The 24,793-nt window shown below is 37.9% G+C and overlaps 1 protein-coding gene across 6 annotated transcripts in view; it reads right to left on the bottom strand.

Moving 5' to 3' along the window:
• LOC139959043 (leucine-rich repeat flightless-interacting protein 2-like) overlaps window positions 1–18,360 on the bottom strand; it is a 41,454-nt gene extending 23,094 nt beyond the window's left edge. For 4 of the 6 annotated variants that reach the window (XM_071956570.1, XM_071956572.1, XM_071956573.1 and 1 more), the window contains exons 1-2: window positions 18,191–18,347; window positions 14,226–14,487 (exon numbers count right to left, since the gene is read on the bottom strand). In XM_071956570.1, the coding sequence (XP_071812671.1) occupies window positions 14,226–14,462 (237 nt within the window). In that variant the 5' untranslated portion in view covers window positions 14,463–14,487; window positions 18,191–18,347. Of the gene's footprint in view, window positions 1–5,965; window positions 6,652–14,225; window positions 14,488–18,190 lie in introns of those variants that run through there. The other 2 variants (XM_071956571.1, XM_071956575.1) reach the window with 2 other exon arrangements.
• Window positions 18,361–24,793: the final 6,433 nt, after the last annotated feature.

Here is a 24,793-nt window from a genome sequence, read left to right as displayed (position 1 = left end):
CATAGCACTGATGACCTAGAAATAAGGAAGCATTGTACTCCATGGACATACTTCAATGGTCATAGTTAGTGTACCCATAGCACTGATGACCGAGAAATAAGGAAGCATTGTACTCCATGGACATACTTCAATGGTCATAGTTAGTGTACCCATAGCACTGATGACCTAGAAATAAGGAAGCATTGTACTCCATGGACATACTTCAATGGTCATAGTTAGTGTACCCATAGCACTGATGACCTAGAAATAAGGAAGCATTGTACTCCATGGACATACTTCAATGGTCATAGTTAGTGTACCCATAGCACTGATGACCTGGAAATAAGGAAGCATTGTACTCCATGGACATACTTCCATGGTCATAGTTAGTGTACCCATAGCACTGTATGACCTGGAAATAAGGAAGCACTGTCCTCCATGGACATACTTCAATGGTCATAGTTATGGCACCCATAGCACTGATGACCTGGAAATAAGGAAGCATTGTACTCCATGGACATACTTCAATGGTCATAGTTTGGGCACCCATAGCACTGTATGACCTGGAAATAAGGAAGCATTGTACTCCATGGACATACTTCAATGGTCATTGTTATGGCACCCATAGCACTGATGACCTGGAAATAAGGAAGCATTCTACTCCATGGACATACTTCAATGGTCATAGTTAGTGTACCCATAGCACTGATAACCTAGAAATAAGGAAGCATTCTACTCCATGGACATACTTCAATGGTCATAGTTAGTGTACCCATAGCACTGATGACCTGGAAATAAGGAAGCATTCTACTCCATGGACATACTTCAATGGTCATAGTTAGTGTACCCATAGCACTGATAACCTAGAAATAAGGAAGCATTCTACTCCATGGACATACTTCAATGGTCATAGTTAGTGTACCCATAGCACTGATAACCTAGAAATAAGGAAGCATTGTACTCCATGGACATACTTCAATGGTCATTGTTATGGCACCCATAGCACTGATAACCTAGAAATAAGGAAGCATTCTACTCCATGGACATACTTCAATGGTCATAGTTAGTGTACCCATAGCACTGATAACCTAGAAATAAGGAAGCATTGTACTCCATGGACATACTTCAATGGTCATTGTTATGGCACCCATAGCACTGATAACCTAGAAATAAGGAAGCATTCTACTCCGTGGACATACTTCAATGGTCATAGTTAGTGTACCCATAGCACTGATGACCTGGAATAAGGAAGCATTGTACTCCATGGACATACTTCAATGGTCATAGTTAGTGTACCCATAGCACTGATAACCTAGAAATAAGGAAGCATTCTACTCCATGGACATACTTCAATGGTCATAGTTAGGGCACCCATAGCACTGATGACCTGGAATAAGGAAGCATTGTACTCCATGGACATATTTCAATGGTCATAGTTAGGGTACCCATAGCACTGATAACCTAGAAATAAGGAAGCATTCTACTCCATGGACATACTTCAATGGTCATTGTTATGGCACCCATAGCACTGTATGACCTGGAAATACAGTAAGGAAGCACTGGTTTGCTTGCACATACATTACAGAACATATGAATGGAATCACAAGCCCATGACTATTCTATTGTGATACCTGCAGATTGTACACCAGCATAAAGGGCATTTAACTAGGAATTTCATAGAGGTTGACTCTGTTATTGAACTTTGATGTCACCTTCTGGCTTAGATCACACAGGTTCCATCTGTTTATAATCTGGGCAATGTAACACTAACTTTGAGGTATACCATCAACATGGACTAACCACTCTTGATTTTGATACTGGCCTAAGCTTGGCAATCATGATGTGGTTTTTGGATTTTGCACTCAAATTGTTTCCCCTGTGTTACATTCCTGTGTGATGTCAAGCAGTATGACATATAGTTGACACTACTGCTGCTTTATGAATACAGTATGTATTAAAACGGATTTTCAGAGGATATCCAAGCTGAAGTGTACTGAAATCGAGTAATGGTTGGAGCTCCCATAATGCATTTCACCACTTTTGCCAAGTGTTTAAAAGATTGCAAAATAACGGTCAAAAGTCGCAGTCTGATTTCTGACTGAATACGTCAAAGAAATATACCAATGCTTCAAGCGTACATATGTCTATTTTGTCTATAGACTAATGATGACTATTTTGATCATGTTTAAGCCTCTTATACAGTAGCAACAATTTTGATCATTCATATATAACTTGTCCAACTGCTCATCAACAGAATGCCATGACAGACAGAATCAAGTAGGTACAACGATCTGAAAATACTTAAAAGAGAATATATCTATGAGGGTACCGGGATAACAAGGAGACTGAGAATGGGGGCATGGGAGGGAGAACTACAATTATTACATTTTAAGACCACTGAACAACGTTTCAGGTTGTGTGCATAATAATTGTTAAATTAGTGGATATTGCCAAACAAACCAACCAACTTCTAAATTATTTGCCTTTACAAACATTGCCAACATGGGAATGTATGTTTGAACAGTAAACAGTCGTGCCTGCCCTACTTGGAATGTGTTTCAAATTTTAATATGAAATTGATTTTGCTGTTAATGTTTGTACAGTATGCACTACATGAAATGTACTTTTGCTGCCCGGTAATCTCTGTACTTTTCAATGCAACTTGTGCTCTTCTGTAAGTGAAGTATAGTGTAAAATCTTCATTGAACCATGTGGTCTATCAACTATCACTACAATTCTTCTATGCTCATAGCCTACAGTCAAGTATAGTGTAGTATCTTCATTGAACCATGTGGTCTATCTACTATCACTACAATTCTTATATGCTCATAGCCTACAGTCAACATTGCTTTTGCCGTTATCACCTGCCTCTAATTGAACACATCACTCCGAGATGACAGCTTTGCTGGGAGGAGGTGAGAGCATCTGATGCAGAGTAAACCCATGGCAATACTATGTGATATCAAATATAGATGCTAGCTTTACACTGTAATACTGTGTGCATTGAGGTGTGTGTTGCAGGTAACAGTACTTTAATACTAGTAGATCATGAAAGACTGGTCTCAATGATGTACAGGAGGATATAAGTAATGATGGTTAAATGGTTACTGGTTAACTGGTGATGCAAACAGCTAAACAGACCATTTACAAGCAACCTATTTATATATGATCACACAGTACATGCTTGCTCTCTGGGTGTTATCTCTGTTGGAATTTCCTTCTCCCTTTCCTCTCTTCTCCTCTAAAGGTCATCTATAGACAACAGTGATTGTTGTTTACGCTTTCAGTATCAGCCGATTTACATGCTCGTATACAATACTATTGTACTGTAATATTACAGATATATAGTATACTTGTTATCATAATATATCATTGTACCATGTAATCGTATATGCAACGATATTATTGTGGATGTTTTACATTATATTATTATGATACAATATTATTGTATGATGCTATGTGAAACGGGTAATACCATGTATATTAACAATATTATTGTGGATGTTTCATATTATATTGACATTATAACACAATATTATTGTATGGTACTATGTGAAACAGGTAATACTTTGTATATTAACAATATTATTGTATGATACTATTTGGACTGGGAATTCAGTATACAGCACAAGTAAAACCCTAGTGCACTGTCTACTGTACATAATTCAAGCTTTCAAGAAAATGTTTGTTTGCAAACTTGTATTAAAAGGAATCTTATAAAGCTTGATGACTAAAGAATTGGATTTCAGGAAGTATATTGAACCTTGATTCTCCCCCCCCCCCCCCAATTTCAACTTTTGTATCAAATATTCTGATCCAGCATTTAAAGGCATTTTTCTTTGATTTCTTCTACCAGGTGAGCTCCATCATCCAGTCACCCCCAATCCCCATAATATCTCCTGTATAATTGTTTCTAAATGATGTTTCTGATGACCAAACTTAACATTTATTCTATACATTGCAAATTTGCTTGTTCACAATGACAATAATGTTGAGAACTTTTTAGTTTTGCAGCCAATTTTGTTTCATCATGTAGACATTGAAGAGCAGAATCAGTTCTATATGTCAAGTTTGCCCCAATGATTACCAAGAGCTCTGCTACTGTACAACTGATATCAACCCACACACATCATCTTCCTGACATAACAGCATTAAATGTTTATAATGTAAATATAAGATCCTGGGACTAAATTGTCCTTAAATCCAGCAGGGGTCAACATGTCAACTAGGAATAATATAAATTAATACTCAGATATTGAAATAAGAATATTCCCAGACTGTAACACCCTCTTGGGATAAAAGAGAGATCATTTAACCAGATAGCATTAACATTTTATATTAACCAGCATCAATATCTCTTGTAACTAAAGTTGAACCAATGCAAATGAAACTGTACAGAATTAGTGCATTGTTTGTGCTGCTTTAATAGTTTTCGACATGGTGCAGTAAGACAGGCACGCCCTTGATTGCACAAATTTTGATCCCTAATTGCCCAAGCTTTCCAGGTTTTAGACATTTACGAGTGATGAGCTTACCTATCATAGAGGGTGTACAAGGGCTAAACAGATCACCAGTTCACTCTAGGCATGGTATAACAAGAGTACTGGGATTGTAAGGAGACAGGTAAGGAAGGAGTGAAGTTAATTTAAAGATTCAGAGTATTCAAGTTTTCTATAGTAAAGTTAGTTATTCTCCAACAATAGCAAATAGTCACCAGTCTAGGAAAACTTGTGCTGCCTGGCACCTGCTAAAATAAAAGTAATTATCTGTAACTGTCAGCAGGTACTTTTAATAGCTTTTTGTTAGGTACAGATAGTTTAAAAGTAATGTCAATTTACATTACACTGAATGCTTCCATAACCCGATCTATGTAACCATTCCCTTCATAATTAGGACCTAAAGTAATCATCCACATGTGAACACAATGCATTTGTTTTATAAATTTGCATCAACAAAATAAAAAACACATTGATATGTACATGACACTAAGCCTACAGAAAGTCTACATCTTTACATACTCTCACATTGACAATGAGCAATAAAATGTGCACAAACTGTAAAATCTGCAAGAGCTCTCATTATTGATAGCAACCTACCACTATGGACACACACTATGTATACAAACATTATTATTGACTTCAGAGGTAGGGCAGGTAGGGCGTAGTGAAGTTTGCTGTCACTGTGCTGGTTTGTGATATGTCATGATCAGCTGTGAATTGATGCCATAACTTGGCATGAGCATGGTGGGGAGTCTGCCAGGCAAATCTTACTCCTAAAAACACTGTGACTACCTTCACACATTTCACAACGTTTCGGTTACATGGTAGAAAGGTCAAAGGAAGGTACAGTACCACACTTCTGACAAAGATCTTGAGCAGCTTAGTATAGGGAGTTGTTATAACAACTCCCTTCTTAGTATGGGTAATAACTGTACATACTGTAGTGATGGCTTTTCATTATTTTTGCAGTCCAATCTATTTGTGTCCTGTCACAACTGTTGTCTTGCAATAGTTATAAGAACTAAATGCACTAAGAGAAGACCGAGGAGCACTCTATGCAGACCACACAGTAAATAATTTCAAAATGTCTTAAAACTCTTGCACTTTTATCAGACACATACACCTGATGTTAAGGGAGCATTCTGCTTTTAGTTGTCCATAGTATTCAGCAAGTATACCAAAATGTACAGAACAATGTTCAAAATATGTGTTCACTTGAATCCAACTAGGAGTATTCAACACAGAGGTCTCTTCATTATTAAACCAATGCTTATTAATATGGTAGTTACCATTCCATTCTATATAACTGAAAAACTCATCTTCATATCATCCATGGTTAAACATAATATTTCCATGGCACATAAACTTTCTTTTCAAGAGTTATACTGCAAGACAGACTCCTACATTGTAATGTGTATCCTACAAATTTATAATCAATAGAAAAATATATGACAAGGAGAAAACGATTTGAAGAAATCTGAACTTACTTGTACATTTCCATAATTTGTGAAATGTGTGAGGAACTCCAAAAGACCCCTGAGACACATTGTGACTAGGCTTAGAAACACTTTCTACACAAAAAAGGAATATTTCACTGTTACAACTCTGCTGTTATGTCCTTTCACAGACACAATATTGAATAGAAACTGCAACAGGATGAGTAGTTCATTGGTGCATGTTTGGCACAGTTCTGTATAGATACAAGTAGCTGCTCAAGTCCAATATCTTTTATTCCAAGGCTGAAAGAATCATTGATTCTTACTATCCAGTAGAAGCTACTAGCAGCTGTCCTTACTCCAATGGCTCAAGGGTTACTATTATCTACAGATGATGAAGTCATTAGGTAAACCTGTCATGTATTGCATGCCTATCACTTTCACCAGACTGCACACATGTGGACTCAGCAGACTAATGAACGAATAATGGCAATTAAAGTAATAGTCCTGAGGACCTAGATTTAATTATCCCTCCACAGAGCCAACCAAGCCATACAGTACGATATAGGGCTACAACACACGTTCCTGGCTGTATAATGAAATCAAGAGCCATTCCAGTCAAGGCTCCAGTAACTAAATCTAACCTACTCTGTTTTGCAATCTGAGATGGACTTCTTAAATAAGTACTGTATTCCCTACCCACCTATTACAACACAGTTGAACCTAACACCAATCTTCTGTTATAACCAGGAAGATACTGTACAATATGTACTGGCATTGAGATGAACAGTACAATACATAGAACTGTTAGGACTGTCATTATGCAGATTTCACTCGTCATGCACTGCTTCAAACAGGGAGTTCCCTGCTTGAAATAATATTGCTAGTACTCACAAACACCAATGAAATGTTTCTAGTGCTCATAGATTCAAGAGTGTGCTACTTTCTAATTATGAAAGCGAAGTATTCAGGCACTTCCCAATCTAGGTGTACATTATAATACTCAGCTGTGCTTGCAAGTGACTCAAGTGTTAAGGCAACACAAACTCATCCCTGGACATGGTTATTTTTACAATTTAGACAAGAGTTTAAAGTAATTGATTTCAGAAGGGTTCGGACTATTAATATATTAATTAGTAAGAGTAAACGAATTTTGATCAAGTTGCTTTGTTCCAGGCTCATCTCAACTTGTAAATAGTACACAGTAACCAAAACACAGGAAGAGATGTATTGGGTACTAGTCATAATGATAAAAACAAAAACATCAATAGGTGACAATATCTACATAATTCCTATCTTTCGGTGTAGTGATCTATTCCTGAGGTAAGGTTGGGGGGGGGGGGGGGGGGGAAAGAGAATGGATGGATAAAGAGATTGAAAGTGATATTGAAAGCAAAACTAAAAGAAGGTATCATCATATTAATACTTCCTAGAGGTCACATTAATTAGAGCTGCCAAAGCTGCATTTTTTAAATTTAAGTCTGCAACTTAAGTTTTCACTCTGGAAAGCCATACATTTAATTGGATCAAGCTACGAGATCTACTGTGTGTGGATATATAACCATTGTGTTGCTGTTAATAAGCATGTTATAAACTAGTTTAATCCACACATAATAGTTTGTGTTCCACACATTACCTGTACATCTTGTTTGGTTTGGTTTTATTTGTACACCTTGTGCCCAGTTACATCAGGTCCTGGTGTAGTTTGGAAGCCTTCAGTACGAAACCACTAAAATTGTAGCAAATTCAACAAATTTCAGTTGCATGTCACAGAGGTGATTGGTTCCCTGGAATTTCATACCTGAATTTTCAAGCCCTTGCATCTGGAAAGTCAACATTGGTAACTCAAGTCTTTTATGACTTTTATGAATATAACTTGGACAAACCCTGTCTACTATAAGTTACTCATCTCAGGGAGTAACTTCTCTTTCAGATATACTGTAAGTCAACAACACTACATTACATGTTAGTAGTGAGAGTAGTGTGTACATAAGGGCCTCATTCATCAACAAGGACGTCATGATATTGATAGGAGTCTGAGAAGCACATTCACACTGATACATGATCTTCACCAGTCATCAATGACTCACGTATCATTAACAACAAGACTGACTTGTGCAGGTTCTTAAAATAATTTCAGTCTGAGGGACATGGTAATATGATGTAAATCATCAGGGAATACAGTGGTATTATATTTCTATGGGGGAGTTCTTTGAGAGCCAACACTAAACATTGAAAATGCAAAGAATAACATATATATTTAAATAATGATGCAAATTATAGTGCAAATCATAAAAAAATAATCCCAGTTACGTTTAAGCAGCATTCATGGTTTCTTTGGGTTTCAAGAATCACATCTAATAGGCTTACACTGAAGTTACTGTTACTAAACTTCTAAGCTACTTTTAAACACTCTATACAGTGTTTTTCTTGAAGTTTCAAACCTCACTGACTATTTTAATTTTTGCATCAACAATATCAACGAATCAATACTTAGCTACAGTATAAGGCTACTGTATATTATGACCTTTTTAGGTTAATTTAATTTCAGCAGAGAACTTGGAACCATTTGGAAACTAAGAATCACTGTCAATAGTTTGAATCAAAATATATTTTCTGACTGAAGTTCCATTCTTAGAATAGAGAGCAAAGCCTAATTTGTTAGACTGACACTGGCAACAGCCTCAAGACTAAAGCATATCAACTGTTTCTCATAATGATCATCTACACTCATTCACCAGCAATTGCAATTGAAGCATTACAGCACAGTTGCTTACAAAGCTCTGGGTCTTAAGTTCATTTCTATGCATCACTGTTTAAGACATACTTTAATACAATTCTTAGAGACAACATATATTGTTTATCACATTGTTTATCACAACACATTATATTGGACATGAAACTTTCAATGTTTTCTAATATGCTAATGTATGGAATGCTACATCTACAAGTACAGTATTATATCTCTGATTTATTAAGTGTGCTTTATCATCTAATTTTAATCATTTAAAATCTGCCTAAAAGCTTCAGAAATATTGACATCTTTAGCTACGTACGGTAACAATTAGATATATGCATCATGTGCAACAGACAATTTATCCGGCCCGGCCGTCTCACAAAGCAGAAATGGTGACATTGCTATACAAGTCCAAAGATGGGCAGTACTGTATTTATTGCTTAACAAAGCAGGACTCGTAGTATTTCATATGAGGCAGAGTTCAGAGCCTTCAAGTGTACAATACTGCTATATTTGAAGGCTGCATTATTCCCTAATGTACAGAGTGATATAAGTACAGTACAGTAGATAAGAGTGGAACATGTAAGCACAGAGGGACTGTTGTTCTTGTTAAATATATAACTGAACTACCAAGCAGTAGCCATCCTGTCATAATCAATGGAGGTCTCAGTCATCCACTGTTTGGCAATGGACTGCTTAATTTTAGCCAGTACTCTAGTATATGATGAAGCATAAATCATCTGTTAGTGTAACAAAAATGATAATCAATTGTAACTTTTAGTTTCTATTGATACTTGAAGACCTACAGGAAACACAGACACTTGTCTCTACAACAAAGGCATATAGAGAATTACATGAAGTATACTCTGTGTTAAATCTCACACATAAAAATAGTGAAGTAATACCCACAAATTGAGGAAATTTCCATGAAAGGATTTCCAAAAAAAAGAAGATTTCTTGTCAATAATTAATATTTCATCAGTTAAGTATTGAACCAACTGAAACTAAATTGACTGGTTATTGACAATCTGTGATTTGAGCACGAACGTGTAGTTTCTGCGCACACATAATGACTGTGCATATATGTTCCATCTGAAAAAATTGTCCTAAAGAGAAGAAATCTAGGTGGTTAATTGCTATTTCCAAGTAATTCCATATGAAAAAGGAAAAGATTCTCAAAATACCACAAGGTTGATAAAAGCTGTTCCTAAGATATAACAAAGCACATATCCATGTATTGCACACTCAAGTTATACACTTGGACACAAAGCAATGAATCCTGGAGAACAATCTTTCCAATTAGCACCAAATACAGCAGAAGCAGGAGCAGACAAGAGCTGTAAAAGGCTCTTTCTCCGTAGTTGTCTTCGTCTGCTCTGCTGTATTTATCACACTTCTGATCGAGCACATCAATCAGAGAGGAGGAATGGTAGAGTGGTAGCAGCCTGATACAGTGAGTAGTAGGCCAGCATAGACAAAGCCTCATGTAAGTCTGTGCTGGCTGCTTCAAGATGAGATAACATACTTATCTGATCATCACAAGAATCAACAAAACCCTCCCTAGCTCTAAGATTTAGGCAATCTTAGGTTTGTTTATTATCTGTATAAGAGACCGCTTTAATGAGCACAAACTTGTGGACTGACGTGGATTGGAGATTATTGCAACGGTAGACGAGTAACTTTGGAGAAGAAACAGAGTGGGCAGATGGCCAGTCATCTGGAAATACCATCTACGATAGTTAACTGGGCTCTTTATGACACTCCTACATACAGTAGGCTTAGGGGAGAATGTTAACTATTAATGTTAATAACCAAGAAATAACCAAGAGTTTTATGACTTGTAAGTATAGACAATGATCACTGTGTTTGAAATTAGTTTGAAATACACTTCAGCCTGGTGAGGTGATGTGGTACGTATGAAAACATACATGTGTGATGGGAATTTGCATAGGTTTATTGCAAAGGAAATCAGTGTATCACAAACTTCCCAAGTACTTATTATGTAGCAAAGTGTCGTCATCAATTGACTTAGTGATGAGAAAGAAGAAACAATTAGAAGATTTATTCCTTAATAATTTCTGAAGAATCTGAACCAACAATCAACACTGAGGTATGACACACAAAGGTATAGACCATAGGTAAGTGTACAGTTTAAGTAAACAAAAACTGTGTACCACTACCTCAGCAAAATACAACAAGGTGTCTTATTATTATTATTGCTGCTGGATTAATAAGTTTATTTCTGCATGGATATGCTTGAAGCAGGTCCAAGCATTATTATCTGTAGGTACTTTACTATGGCTATTTGGCAATACCTATTCTGATTCTTCCAAGAACATGTCAATACTTCTTTTCATTTTTGTATAATTACTGTTTTCAATTTAGAAAAAGTGAGTCACAAAGAAATATCAAAACATTCATTGCCAAATATGGCATACATTAAGATATACTGTATGCAGAGTATGCTAAACAATGCTGATATATATATATTCAATACCAGCAAAGAGTGTCTTCCAAATATAGCTCTAGCATGAAAATATTAACGTCTTTGTACTAATACGTTCATGTGTTGAGAATAACCAGTCATACAGCTCATACTACCAGCACACACGACAAAAGATATTACAGATGCTATTCTTTTCATGAAACATAAGCCATTTTGTTGGTGTCAAATTTCTTATATTCCAAGCCAGAGTTTGTTATTCAGCAGAGAAGAAAAGGTTGTGTTTGAATAAGTTGAGAGGACAGTTACAGTCTCAGGGAGAGCTGAACCTCTGTGAAAACTTGTAGTACTTAACTAATCGTACTGTAGTTTGTGGCTAATAGCGGACTACACAATAAACACACTTAACCGCTCATGTAGACATATCCAGGACTTTCAAAGTACCCCCAACAAACAACATTTAATCTTTATTCTTTTAACAAATGCATTTTTCTATCTACCTAAAGTAGGTCAACCTAATGACCCCTTTGACCTACAGTATGATCAGGTCATAACCCAATGCTTCCTCTCTCCAATTCTACAACTTTCCACAGTCCACAAAGCATAGTAACAGTGGAGTATTCCATAAACTTAAAATTGCCCTGGTCATTCATCTTTAACAAAGGTTTTCCATTCCAATGTAATGGAAAGGATTTTCATGATTGGCTTAAACTTGGTATGGGATACAGGGAGGGGACTCCTGTCCATTAACTTAGCAAGGGAACAAACAATTCTTTTTAACCAACTTCATATCTACTTGTATGGAAACTAACAAAGTTTCACTTTAAACTAATGTGCCTTTATTCTACAATAACACCCTGTAATGTTAATGGCTATCAGTTTCACACACAGTAACATAACCATTCTCAAATTAAGAGTGCAGTGTGGCATGATTTGTACTGCCAGAGTAATTAAATGTAATATCATAAGTACTATACATTGTAGCATGACAGTGTTGTCCGACTAGTACAACATTCATAGCCATATAAAACTGTAACATAATATCATCAGCACTATATACTATTGAGTCGCAGTGCAGCCTGTCTAGTACGAAATACTTGTAGCAATATGATACGGTAGTGTTAAAGGTTACCAGTTCACTCAACACATCGAGAGTGCTGAGATTGTGAGTAGATAGGTAAGCGAGGATCGAAGTAAATTCCTTATTACTACACACTATTTAGTGTCAGTGAAGCCTGTCTAGTAACATACATATAGTAGCCACATAATACTGTAATACCTACACACCATAGAATAGATCTAGTTTACATTTTGCAGTGTGACACACACAACATTAATTTTGTGTACAAATGAGAGGACACACAAACATGTACTACAGTACAGTATGTACAAATGCTATGTGACATTATGTCAGTTAGGATCACAAAGTGCAATAACACAGAGAATCTTGTTGGGCTTTCTCCCAAGGAATGTAGAGCAGCTACTCATTGACATGGAATGTTCAACTCATGGGGCAACCATTATGTGATAGCACTTCATTATATCTGAATGTATTACCACTGTCAAAATAATAGAACAATGCTCTGTACAAAAGGAAATTAATTTCTTCAAATGCTAAAGAAAATACCATGAATCACAAAACTTCATTACATAATTCTTTCCCTCATTTAAGTCTCGCACACATACTAAAGTTACACTAGCTCAATTTGTAGCAAAGTTTTATCTAAACCAGCAAACTATTCAAAAAAGATCACTGCAATGTTAGCTTAGAGGGCTTATAAAATCAAAACTGCAGTTTAAGCCAAACTCAAATCAGATTTTGTTGTAGTGGTGACTTGTATCATTGGTGCCATGTTAATGATGGTCAGATGACCTCTCTCTCGGGGGGGGGGGGGGGGGTATGGGGTATAGTCAGAGGGGAGTGATGAGGGAGCTGCAAAGGAGAGAAAATGCATTGTCATCATGAAGTAGTACGGTTTCCTCCTTGCAAAACTCATTACTAACCACCTACAAATGTCAGGCAGCCCATTTATGTAGGTCCTTACTGTGAAGGATGTTTGCACATGATTGACTTGTAGATACCTGCTTCCACAGACACTCCACATTTAGGAATACTTAGAAGTGATAAAACTTACCTGTCTACTTACAACAGTCAGCATTGTACTCTATCTATCTAGAGTCCATCATCTTCAGAACTAATCCCTTCTGGTGACTAGACAGCTACAGACTTCTCTCATGCCAGACTTTTTGGCTATAAACAACTCTTTCATTCTACACAGCCTATTTTCTGACTAGATGCATACTAGTGTACTCCATGAATATTCAGTGCACATAAACACACACAAAACATGTTATATTGTAACCCTGATGTATCAGATGAGATCAGGTAAAATGAACAATAGCTCGCAAAATTGCAAAAGGTTTCAACGTTTGCACATTTACCGTTCCTTCTGAACTGATTGTCATGTTGCTGCAGACATAAACACAACAGCTTAGAAACCCTGTCCAGAAATTTGTTGCTATCACAAATCAATTGGAAACCATTTAAATTAATACTGTCAATTAAAAGTAGCTGGTTGCCCTTGACAACTTTGTTTCATTTCTCATCTGTTACTTGCTTTGCCCTTTCTTACTGCTGTTTCACTGTCCCATGAGCATCCCTTTTTATTCTACTTTATTATTATTATTGTTATTATCAAATTTAATCAAAATACTTGAACATTTTTCCACGTTTACTGTGCAGTCTTTGTTTAAAGACAGGACTACACAAATGTCTTGTGGTTAGCATCAATAATCAACAATGAGATATCACAAATTTCAGGCCAATGCTTGTTTTAATTGTTTGATTTAATTTTAATTCAGTAACATTTTCATTTTGAATTATCTCTGGAGGTATTTATTACAGTACCAACGTAGTTTTGCCAACAAAAGCCCTTTAATGCAGGAAAACTACATTCCAGGACATACTAAATAAACAATATTCCCTTTATATGCATAACACTCTCAATGAATATTTCAAATATTAACCATTCTTGGCTATATGAAATGTAGATATAGCTGAAACAGGCTTCTACTACTGAACCTTATAAGGGTCACACACTGACAACTATGGAGACATAGCTGGTACTTACGTCCATTGCAACCTGACTAAGGGCATCTCTTTCAGCCAGTGTGTAGTCTCTACTAGCTTGACGACTCCTCCTGGCTGCTAAGTTACTACTGGGACTTCCAACTTCTGATGAACTTGGTGGTGACATACTGGCAGTGTCTGGCAGAATATCTGCAGGGACGCTGGTGACGGACGGTATGTCACAGGGCTCTGTACCAGCATTTGCCATACTTATCTCACCTTCAGTATCGGCACTCATTGAGAACTCTTCACGTTTCAATATCCTGCAGAAAATTGGCCAAAAAAAATGAAATTTAAAACAATACAAAGCAGGGTCATTTCAAGATGCTTAGCAGTCACATGTTCTGAAATGAACGATGCAGCTGCTTAGTGTAAAAATAAATGATTCCTGTGTATAAAACTGCTATACAACTTTAAATTTGTATAGTATTTTGCCAGTTTTGCAGAGCATTTTGCTGTGCCTTACTGGATAAATGATTTCCTTGGCCTAGTACTGTACTGTATACATATTGAGCATTACCTCATGTAATGACTCATCAAATAGGCCAAACATCAACTTAGACAGTATTTGGCAAATACACAGAATTCACTCAGCTTAAGCCAAGCCTAACTACATGTATACTAAATTTTACATAGCATGCTGGCTCTCTGCCATTATGCAGAGGGCACTGTCATATCGGTCCTAACAGTGCTGTAGAGTCTGCTCAGGGTCTTAATTGTGCTTGATCTATTATGTTTACAGATCTCCAAAGACTTTGTATAGCAATATAACATATCTCAATCTATGTGCTAGTTGTGAAAATATGTTTAGAAAGATCTTGTCTTCAATTAGTGTTCAACCGATTAACCTAATCGGAATCGGAATCGGTACGAATATTGCATAATCGGAACATAATCGGAATCGGTAAAAATTACGTGGAATACCAGTTATTTCATACCGATTATTCAAAAACATATGGAAGGTGAAAATATCATTATTCAAAAACAAATGGAAGTTGAAAATATCAACTGATGTATTAGGTTTGTTCTTTTACTACGAAATATTAAAATAAGACACCCTCTATACGTCTTTCACAGTGTATACTTTCATCAATTTACGCTGCCAGGGTCGCCGATTTTGCTTCCCTCGTGGTTAGTGACTTCAAATTTCTTGGCACAGTAAGCATAGCAGCAATACCAATTTCGCGAATTAACGAATGTGCTTGACAGGGTCGGAAATTAGCGGGAGCGATGTGCTAAAAAGCCCTCCTAAAGCCCAATTACGAGTGTGAAAAAGAAATATAAGAAAATCGCCCTCGTTATATCAGGTGTCTGTGTAAAATTAATTGTGACATGCGTTTGCGTTAGCTAGGAATTGCAGTTGCAGCGCGAATCGCGCAAACAGTTTTCACATTCCGCATCAAATTTGAAGCAGTGCGGTAGGGTCGCGCACAATCCCCGGGAAGTTACCGTGGAAAATTACGGCGTGCATGAAGCAATTTCAGTACCAGCGAAAATAACCTAAAATCCTCACAAATCTCCGACCACATGGTAGCCTTACTTCACACTAAGTCAACTGCATGGAAATCTAACCTTGCCATCTGTTTATTCGCTCTAGTTGTGTCGCAAATAAAAAATAAAAATATCCACGGAAACTGCAATCTTCGACCACATGTTAGCCTAACAACCACACTAAGTCAATGAGAAATGTAGCCTAACCATCGGTTTGCAAAAAAAAAAAAAAAATGCGTAGCAAACTTTCAATTTGCTGGAAAATCGGCATTTGTTTGGAAGGTACTGTAAGTGATATGTCTTATAGAGGGAATGTTATATTTTATATTGGAGTAGTTTCTTGTTGTTATTATTTCTTTACATCAATCTGGTATTACATTTTAGAGTAATTTTAAACAAGTTACGATGGTACAATTTGCTTTTCAGTTTGATTGGCCTAAGCTTACATTTTCTAAATGAAACCTGAATAGAGTTAAATAGGTAACGAATAGGTATGTTTAACTTGAAGTTCGTAACATTTCTATTTGTTCATAAACAGTATAATACTGAAAATAAGTAGAAAATAATGTCGGAATGAAAGCAACATGTCATTAAAATTTACACTTTGGTAAAGATTGAAGATGGATGGTTTGTCTGAGATACTTTTTGAGATGGATATTTTGAGTAACTATTCTTAGCCCATTTCAAGCCATTAACAGGTGACATTCACGTCGAGGTGGTTAGGCCATTCGCTTAGCACAGTACTGACTAGGTAGGATGTCATATTTCCGTATTTTGGAAATTTAAAAAAAACACCTTTTTTTTCTTTCCGAGAAACTCCAGAGGTAATTTGGTACATACAAAATGATACCTTAGAGCCTTGTATAACAACGAAGCAAAAGGAAACAGGGAAAATCACAACAATTATTGTTTCTGTCAAACTTTATTGCCGATTTCGTATATACGGGATATTTTCTCATTTTCATATAATCGGAATCGGAATCGGAATCGGTACGATTATGGAAAAAATAATCGGTAATCGGTATTTTCTGTTATGCATAATCGGTTGAACACTATCTTCAATAATTATGAGAATGGAGGTATAAGTCCAGTATATATTCCATTTTACTGATACTAAAAGCTTATTCAGTTTATGTGACTGAAAGTACCTCAAAGAAGCTTTCTGATTGCTTCAAGACCAGACATGTGTCAAGTAGCCTAAGAACAGTGGGTAACATTTCGTTGCTAGTTGTTAGTTCTAATATGCCACATAAAATGGCTCCATCTCGGACCCATTATGAAGTACTCTTCTTGATGAGAGAGGAGTGTGTGTAGAATTCACTTGCATGATCTTACATGAGTTCAAATATTATCCTTTGTGTTGATGCAAATATAACAAGTAAACTAAGAAAGTTTTTCAAAGAAAAATATGAGGATATTACTTTCATTCCTCACATTGGACACAAACAAATAACAGTCTGTAAGATGTAAGTAAGCTTACAGTAATACAAAAGAAGTTACTTTGATTGTGATGACCGAGACATAGGCTAGGTTTGAAACATTTACATCATCGGTTGGCTTCACTTTTGTGATAAACACATTAGGGAAAATTGCTAGCACACTTCAAATTTGGCTTAGGGCTACTTTCCATTGCTGTGGTATAATCACAAAATTTCCAGAAATGTGTCATATTAGTTCCTGCATCATAATAGGTAACTTGACTAGAGGCCTATAGATACAGGGTAAAATTGGATCCTATTGAACAAGCTTAGACCTACGGTAATGTTGAGAGATCTTGAACGCCATGGGAAATGATAAGCAATAACTTCTATTTTAAGTTCTACACGTCCTAACCTGTTTATAAATAATACATACATTTCTGTCAAGTTACATATCCGACTCTGACTTCTGAGATCTTCCGAAATTACCCTATGTTACCTCCTGGCAGGTCTCGACAAATATTTATAGAACTACTCACCATTTGGAGAGTGTGACTAAATATCTACTCGCCAACTCGCTAAATGCAATCACCGCTTTTAAACGCTAGCTTACAGCAACCACACAGAATCCGTACAGCTACATGTATAGCCTAGGCTTAACATGTTATGTGAATTTAGGGGATATGAGAAGTTACTGTAAACCGCCATAAATATTAAATTTGAGTCAGTGAATGATATCATGTGTGTGTAACACCGTGCCAGGTAATGTAACTTAGTTGTCTCTAGATTGTACTAGTACTAGGCCTACTACTACTGCTGGGATAGTAATTGGTTAGCATAGACTTTAAGTTAGAGGTAGTACTACTACTAGTGTAGCCTAAGTTAGGCCTAACTAGCAAGTAACGTTTGGTCTGCAATTACAACGTAATTGTTATTGTACGGTCCAAGCCTAACTGAGGCTAGTCTAACGTTCGTTCCTAACTAAGTTAAAGAGATTAACTGTTACTTGAAACGATGACTTCTGCCGGTTTAAAATCAACGTAAAATACACACGAACCTTGAAATTCGACGGCAGGTACTTACAGTTACAGTAAAACTTTACGAACGTCAGTTGAGACCCTAGCTACTTATTGTCACGATACCTGAGTATGCAGGCGAGATACGTGGGTGTACAAACCAGAAGTTGTATACTGCCACCACAACCACCCCCTCCGCACCCTACCTTATTTTGATCAGACAACGTGTTCGGCAAGCGTATGCCCGGACGGGACGCAGGGAGGGTGCAGGCGCGTAGCCAGGAATTTGCCAAGGGAGGGGCGAAACTGTAGATTCGGCATTGCAAACTTACTAAGCGTAGCGCCACCACGAGGTGGCGCGAAGCGTACAAGAAAATTTTGGATGAAAATGCCTCCTAGATCGCTGGAAATGGCACTTCCCAGGCCTTGTAAGCAGTGGCGGCGGAACCGGGGGGGCTTGGGGGGGCTCAGCCCCCCCAATGAAAAAGTTGAGGGGGCAAAAGCATGATAAGCCCCCCCAATATTTACCAAGGCTCCGAAACGTACATCTGCCCATTTTTTAATGCACACTTGTCGATCTGTCCGATGCACACGTATACTACATATAGGTGTAATAATTAAATATGATAATTGATTGTCTGTATCATGCCTCATCGAATATTAGTGTTTTAAATAAGAGGGTAATAAGCTAAACGCTACACTCATGAACATTTGCGTTTACACTACGAGTACACGCAAGGCGTGGAACATGGCTTTATCTTTTAAACGCAATCAATTATTAAACGAACAAAAACACAATATTAGCATTTCACCTGTACTGTATAGGGTACATGCATTCATGACATGATGACAGTGCTAGGTCATAGAAATTTGTTGGCAACTGCACATGGTTTTGGAATTACCCATTTGTTGACATTAAGAAATGCTTTCTGTTTTTTCTTATGACATTTATTTAATTCAGGGCGTCGGAGCCGGTACGGGCAGGTCCGCCGAACGCCGGACCAATATTCACGACGCAAAAAAAAGTAGGACTAAAAAATGGAGAAAAAAAAATCTCGGAGGTATATGTTTCAATGATTTTCAATAATGATGACGGCAAGTAGGCTAAATGTGACTACTCTGGCATGGCAGGGGTCTTGCTTTCAAGCCCGGCAAGTGCCATTTCCTGCAATCTGGGAGGCATATTTTCAAAATTTTCTCCATTACGCTCCGCGCCAACCATGGTGGCGCGTAGCGTAGTTTGACCTACCAAATGTCCCCCGATAATTATGATATTTGGCCACACTCTGAACCGCCGTACCAATCAAAAATAGCTTCCGACGCCCTTGTAATTATTGCATTTAATTGCAAGTAGTAATTTACTACACTCAAAAACGTCTCTGCGAGTACACGTCGAGTATACTCTCTTAAAACACCATCGAATATACAAATTACAATGTTTTTACAGATTTATACGTGCAATCTGAGAAATTGCAGGCTTGAGACCCATGTTTTAGGGCTAGGTATTCGCAGCATAAAACACTCGGTAAGTGCCGTTTCCGGCCATCTGGGGGGGTTGAAAAACCCCAAATTTTCTTGTACGCTCCGCGCCAACCGATGGTGGCGCTCCGCTTAGATAGTTTCCACATATTAGCCCCCCCAATAATTTTCCCGTTCCGCCGCGCCTGCTTGTAAGTTGCATCTTAGCATTTTCTCTTTTGAAAATACTAGCGATATCATAAAAACATTAAAAAAAATTGTTTAAAAATATGCACAAGGGGGGTGGGGCGGCTGCCCCCTTCGCCCCCCCCTGGCTACGCGCCTGGGAGGGTGGGACCGGGAACGTGTGGGAGAGGGCTACAGATATGGGATGCGGGAGTGTAGAAGACGGGAGCGTAAGTGGTGACGAAGCGGAAGGGGAGGAGAAGAGATCGAGGTTGCGATTTAGGCCTCCAGAAACTGAGGTCACTAATTAGCCCTATAGCTACAAAATTTATCTTATGCCCATGACGCAACCGAACCTTCTCTGATTATTTTATAGGTACGTGGTGTTATGTTAAAGGAGATAAGGAAAGGAAAATATTTTTATGATGAGACGCACAAAAATCTGATTATGTGGCCATAAATAATTGTATTCGTCTTCAAGTCCTACAGTGATAATTCGTGCAGTTATATCATGTGCCTCATACAGTGCCAATGCAACTGAACAACATAGTCAATTAATATGTATTTACTGTTTGGTGTCATTTAAATCGATGCTGCATTGTATAGAAACGTAGAATAGACATGCATTGCAAAATGTGCAAATGGCATAATTTAAGATTTTTGATGTTTTGCAAAAGTGTAACTAATCAACGTACATGTCTCTTCTATGCCTCCGTATCATTGAACTGCAAGTACGTTACTAAGGTAATGTCTTATCTGTTGTGATATACGGGTAAGGTGCATGATATCGAATACTAACGTACAATTTGATAGTGGGCAGTCACAATTATATTGGTGTCACATGATGACAAAGAAACAGATGTATCGTTTTGTATTATCCAAGTTTACAATGCAGAAGGGCCGTGAGTTTGCGCAATGAGATTCAGCTGACATACTCTTTGCCGCTCGTGTTCAGCTATTCATTGCTTTGTGTTGTTGACATTGATCCATCTGTGACATTAGATCACCTCACCTAACGACAAAGGAAAATATCGACATGTGTCATCATCGATCATCATACCTATGAACTAAGACATGGATAGCAGTGCTCACAAATCTTCGGAAACAAAATTTAATTGTAACCGACTCTCCTTTACTTTCCACTAAAACAAGTTTAAACAGGCTGTAATAAATGAATCCGTTCAATCCTGATTTCTTCACTCAGACATTTTGCAAGTAAGCCGACTTCATTTTTGAAGAAAAAAATTGACTTCGGAAACAAACGGTATCAAGTTCAACGCTAAAGTGGCGTTAGCATCTGACGATAATCAAACCTATGGGGAAAGAAAATGAAGAGAAAACGATTATAAGAGGGGACGATTACTGATAAACTATACAATACTATTACAGGCATTGGCGTAGCCAATTGGACTCGGGCGTGGGGACGGGCACGTTCCCCTGATCCCTCCTAGCAAATGAAATTTGCCATGTCACCAAAAGAAGAAAGGAAGGCACAACTCTTTGACTAACAGTGTAAGTACTGCTAACACTTGGCTCATGCAATTAACTCAAGTTGTGTTGTGGTTTATTTCGTGTTCTTTCATTGGTTATTTATAAAAGTCATAGTCACTCCCTATCTCATTGTTGATTCACTATAATACGCTGTCTGAGTGAAGCATTTTCTGATCTTTCAAACATACTGTACCTTACAAGGGCCGCATCAATGTTCCACTTATAAGCTGCAATCGGCGGAACAGCATTTGATAGCGACCTGCCAAATCGTCTGCGGGAAGTTGCCTACTTTACTGACTATCTTATACCTTTCGACATGATTGTGTAATAAGATAGTTGACACTCCAGACCAGCTTTGCCGTAGTACCGCACGGTTGAACGATTTTTTTCGATGAGAAACGTTTTACATAGAGTATACTGCATATAAAACTTTGCGTTAGGACAATTCCATATTTCAAAGTCCCGGAAATTTGAAAACCTGAACGTGAAGCGTTTGTCGAGCTGCGTAAACTTATTCGCATCATTTGTCGCGTAGCCAAGGGGGGGGGGGGCGAAGGGGGCAGCCGCCCCACCCCCCCCCCCCCCCTTGAGCATATTTTTTAGAATGACTGATGTGAGTAAAGCTTACCTGATTTTAACCTGCAAAAGACTCAAATCTACGAAAGACGGCTGAGAGCAAAAAACAAGTAATCATGTGGTTCTTGCTATCAACAGAATGCAGTAGAACCATGTCACTGGGCCTCGACGTTAGTATTGGGTAAACTAATGCACCACTGACCTGGTGCGCAACCCCATTTTTTTTATTGTCTTGCGGGGTGTTTATTTTGTGCAACTTTTTAAGCACTGTTGACTGTTTAGGTATAGTACCGCACATTCATGTTATATATTTATGTATAGGCCTACTGTTCACGATTTTTTTTTAAAATATTCTGTCAGCCAGTAGTTATTGGATAAATCTCATTCCGATTCGCCCAAATGCTTTAAAAAAATATCATAGAAGCCAACTGCAAATTATAGAGCATATAATGCCATCAAATTGGCCGATAATCAAACCATAATTGTAAGTTTTACTTACGTTTACCTCATAAATTGTGCTAATTTGAAACTAACATTAGTTTTCTGGAAACGACGGAAACTGCAAAGCTTTATGAGGTGTGCCTCCCTGAATCTTACCAGGGTCTCATGGACCACATGCGGGAATGGCTTCGCGCCCATGCACGGCACCAGTTGGCATCAGCCCATTCTGCGCCCATTCTGCGCCCCATATGTTGGTCTGATCTATGTGCGCCACCCTAACTCCAAAATGTCTGGCGACGCCACTGTACACCGGGCATTATTTTATAATACCAAGCATTATGTGAGCGTTTCATCTTAAAACTTCTGAAACCTATGGTGGATCCAGTGGCGTAGGAAGGTAATTTTGAGTGGGGGGGGGGGGGCTGAAGATTGATGGCCGGCCTGGGGGAGGGGTCTAAGGGGAGGGGGTGTCCCCCTCCCCTTTGGAATTTTTTTGCATTTCCAGGTGGCCTCAGATGCAATTTGGTGCAATATAGCACACTTCAACATCCCACTCCATTTTGTAAATAATTTTGCATTTTCACCTGGCCTTAGATGCAATTTGGTGCTCCAGATGAGATTTTTTTCTCATTTGGAAATGAAAAAAGGGTTTTTTGACTTGCGGAGCGGGGGGGGGGCGGAATGATACTTCCGCCCCCCATATTTTTCACCGGGGGGCTGGCGGCCCCAGCCCCCCGGTTCCTACGCCCTTGGGTGGATCAATATCTAGACCCGATGCAATTTGCGTATAGGCTTAAACGCAGTACGGAAGATGCCGTCCTATATAGTCTCGAAAGATTGTATTCACATCTCGAATACACAAATTTGGGTCACACTGTAAGAGTTATGTTTTTTGATTTTTCATCTTCTTTTAACACTATTCAGCCCCACATTTTAGTTAATAAATTATTAGGAATGAATGTTTGCCATGACCTTATCTCGTGGATTTTCAATTATCTTACTAATAGATCACAGTATGTAAATATCCGAGCATCTGATAGAACATCTGATATTATCACATCCAACACAGGTGCACCGCAAGGTACGGTCCTAGCACCATTCCTTTTCACATTATATACATCTGATGTGAGGTCCACCCATGGAAGCTGCTCTTTGGTCAAATTTGCAGATGACACCGTATTGATAGGTTTGATAACGAAAGATGATGATATTGCATACTTACAACAAATACAAAACTTTGTCACCTATTGTGGACAGAACTTTCTGGAACTTAATGTTAATAAGACAAAAAGAAATGGTGATTGATTTTCGGAAATCTGAAGGGGTATCACAGAAAGTTACTGTCAAAGGAAGTACTGTTGAAAGGGTTGATAATTATAAATATCTTGGGGTCGTGATTGATAATCGTCTCGCCTGGCATGATCACGTTGATATGTTAATGAAGAAACTGAATTCTAGGATGCATTGTCTGCGTATGATTAACAAGTTTAATATTAATAACAACATTCTTGCCATGTTCTATAACTCTATTATTTGTGGTGTTTGGCAATATAATTTGGTTTCATGGGGAGGCAACGTCAGGAAGGAAGATGCACATCGTATTGATGTTCTGATCAGACAGGCAAGTCGTATCATTGGGGATAGTCAGCCAACCTTGGCCTCGTCCTATCAACACCAACTGGGGGTTAAGTTGGAAAAGATCCTTCTTGATGAAGACCACCCAGTCCGCGAGTTTCTGAATAGAGCGATCATCCCTAGAAGTGGTAGGATGAGGCTGCCGTTGGCTAGAACTAACAGACACCCCTCTTCCTTCATTCCACAATGCATGAAACGACACAACCTACTTCTTAGACGTTAATGCTTGCCCTGTTGGTATTTTCGTTATTATTTTCGTCCTCTCCTCACAGTGCAATGTATTGTTTCGGGTTTTGATCGTTCCTCCTGTTGTATATGTACACATGTTTTCATACTTTGTAATCTCTTATCATTTTAGATGTTATATATACTTGTTTTATACGAGCATTCAATTACCCTTTGTGGGGTTTAATAAAGTTTATCTTATCTTATCTTACTAAGGGGTTGTGACAACATTAGTCGACGACGATTGTTGGTAGCTTTTGGTGAAGATTTGATATAATTATTATCTTAAATCTTCGAGGTAAATTAATGGAAATTTCACCGACATATTCCTTTTGCAAGCCTAGCTAAGGTGTGATGATGTTATAGCTGGAACAAATGGCACCCCCTCTCCTATCTGATGACCGGAGGCAGTTGGTTGTCCTTTATGGCTACAATTTCACACCCCTGGCGCACCTTACACCAGATACAATGTTTTCATTATTGTTCAAGGTATATTATATTGTTCGTTATTAAGCAAGGGAACCACATAACATTTGATTTCGTCCGAAAGGTGCTGTTAGCTGTTAATTAAGATAATCAGTGTTCGTGTTATGTAAAATAATTTAGTCACGAAAGAAAAGGAGCAATCTTCA

Source organism: Apostichopus japonicus, chromosome 18 (assembly GCF_037975245.1).
Source record: "Apostichopus japonicus isolate 1M-3 chromosome 18, ASM3797524v1, whole genome shotgun sequence".
NCBI classification, from domain to species: domain Eukaryota; kingdom Metazoa; phylum Echinodermata; class Holothuroidea; order Aspidochirotida; family Stichopodidae; genus Apostichopus; species Apostichopus japonicus.
This window is presented reverse-complemented; position numbering and strand designations above follow the sequence as displayed.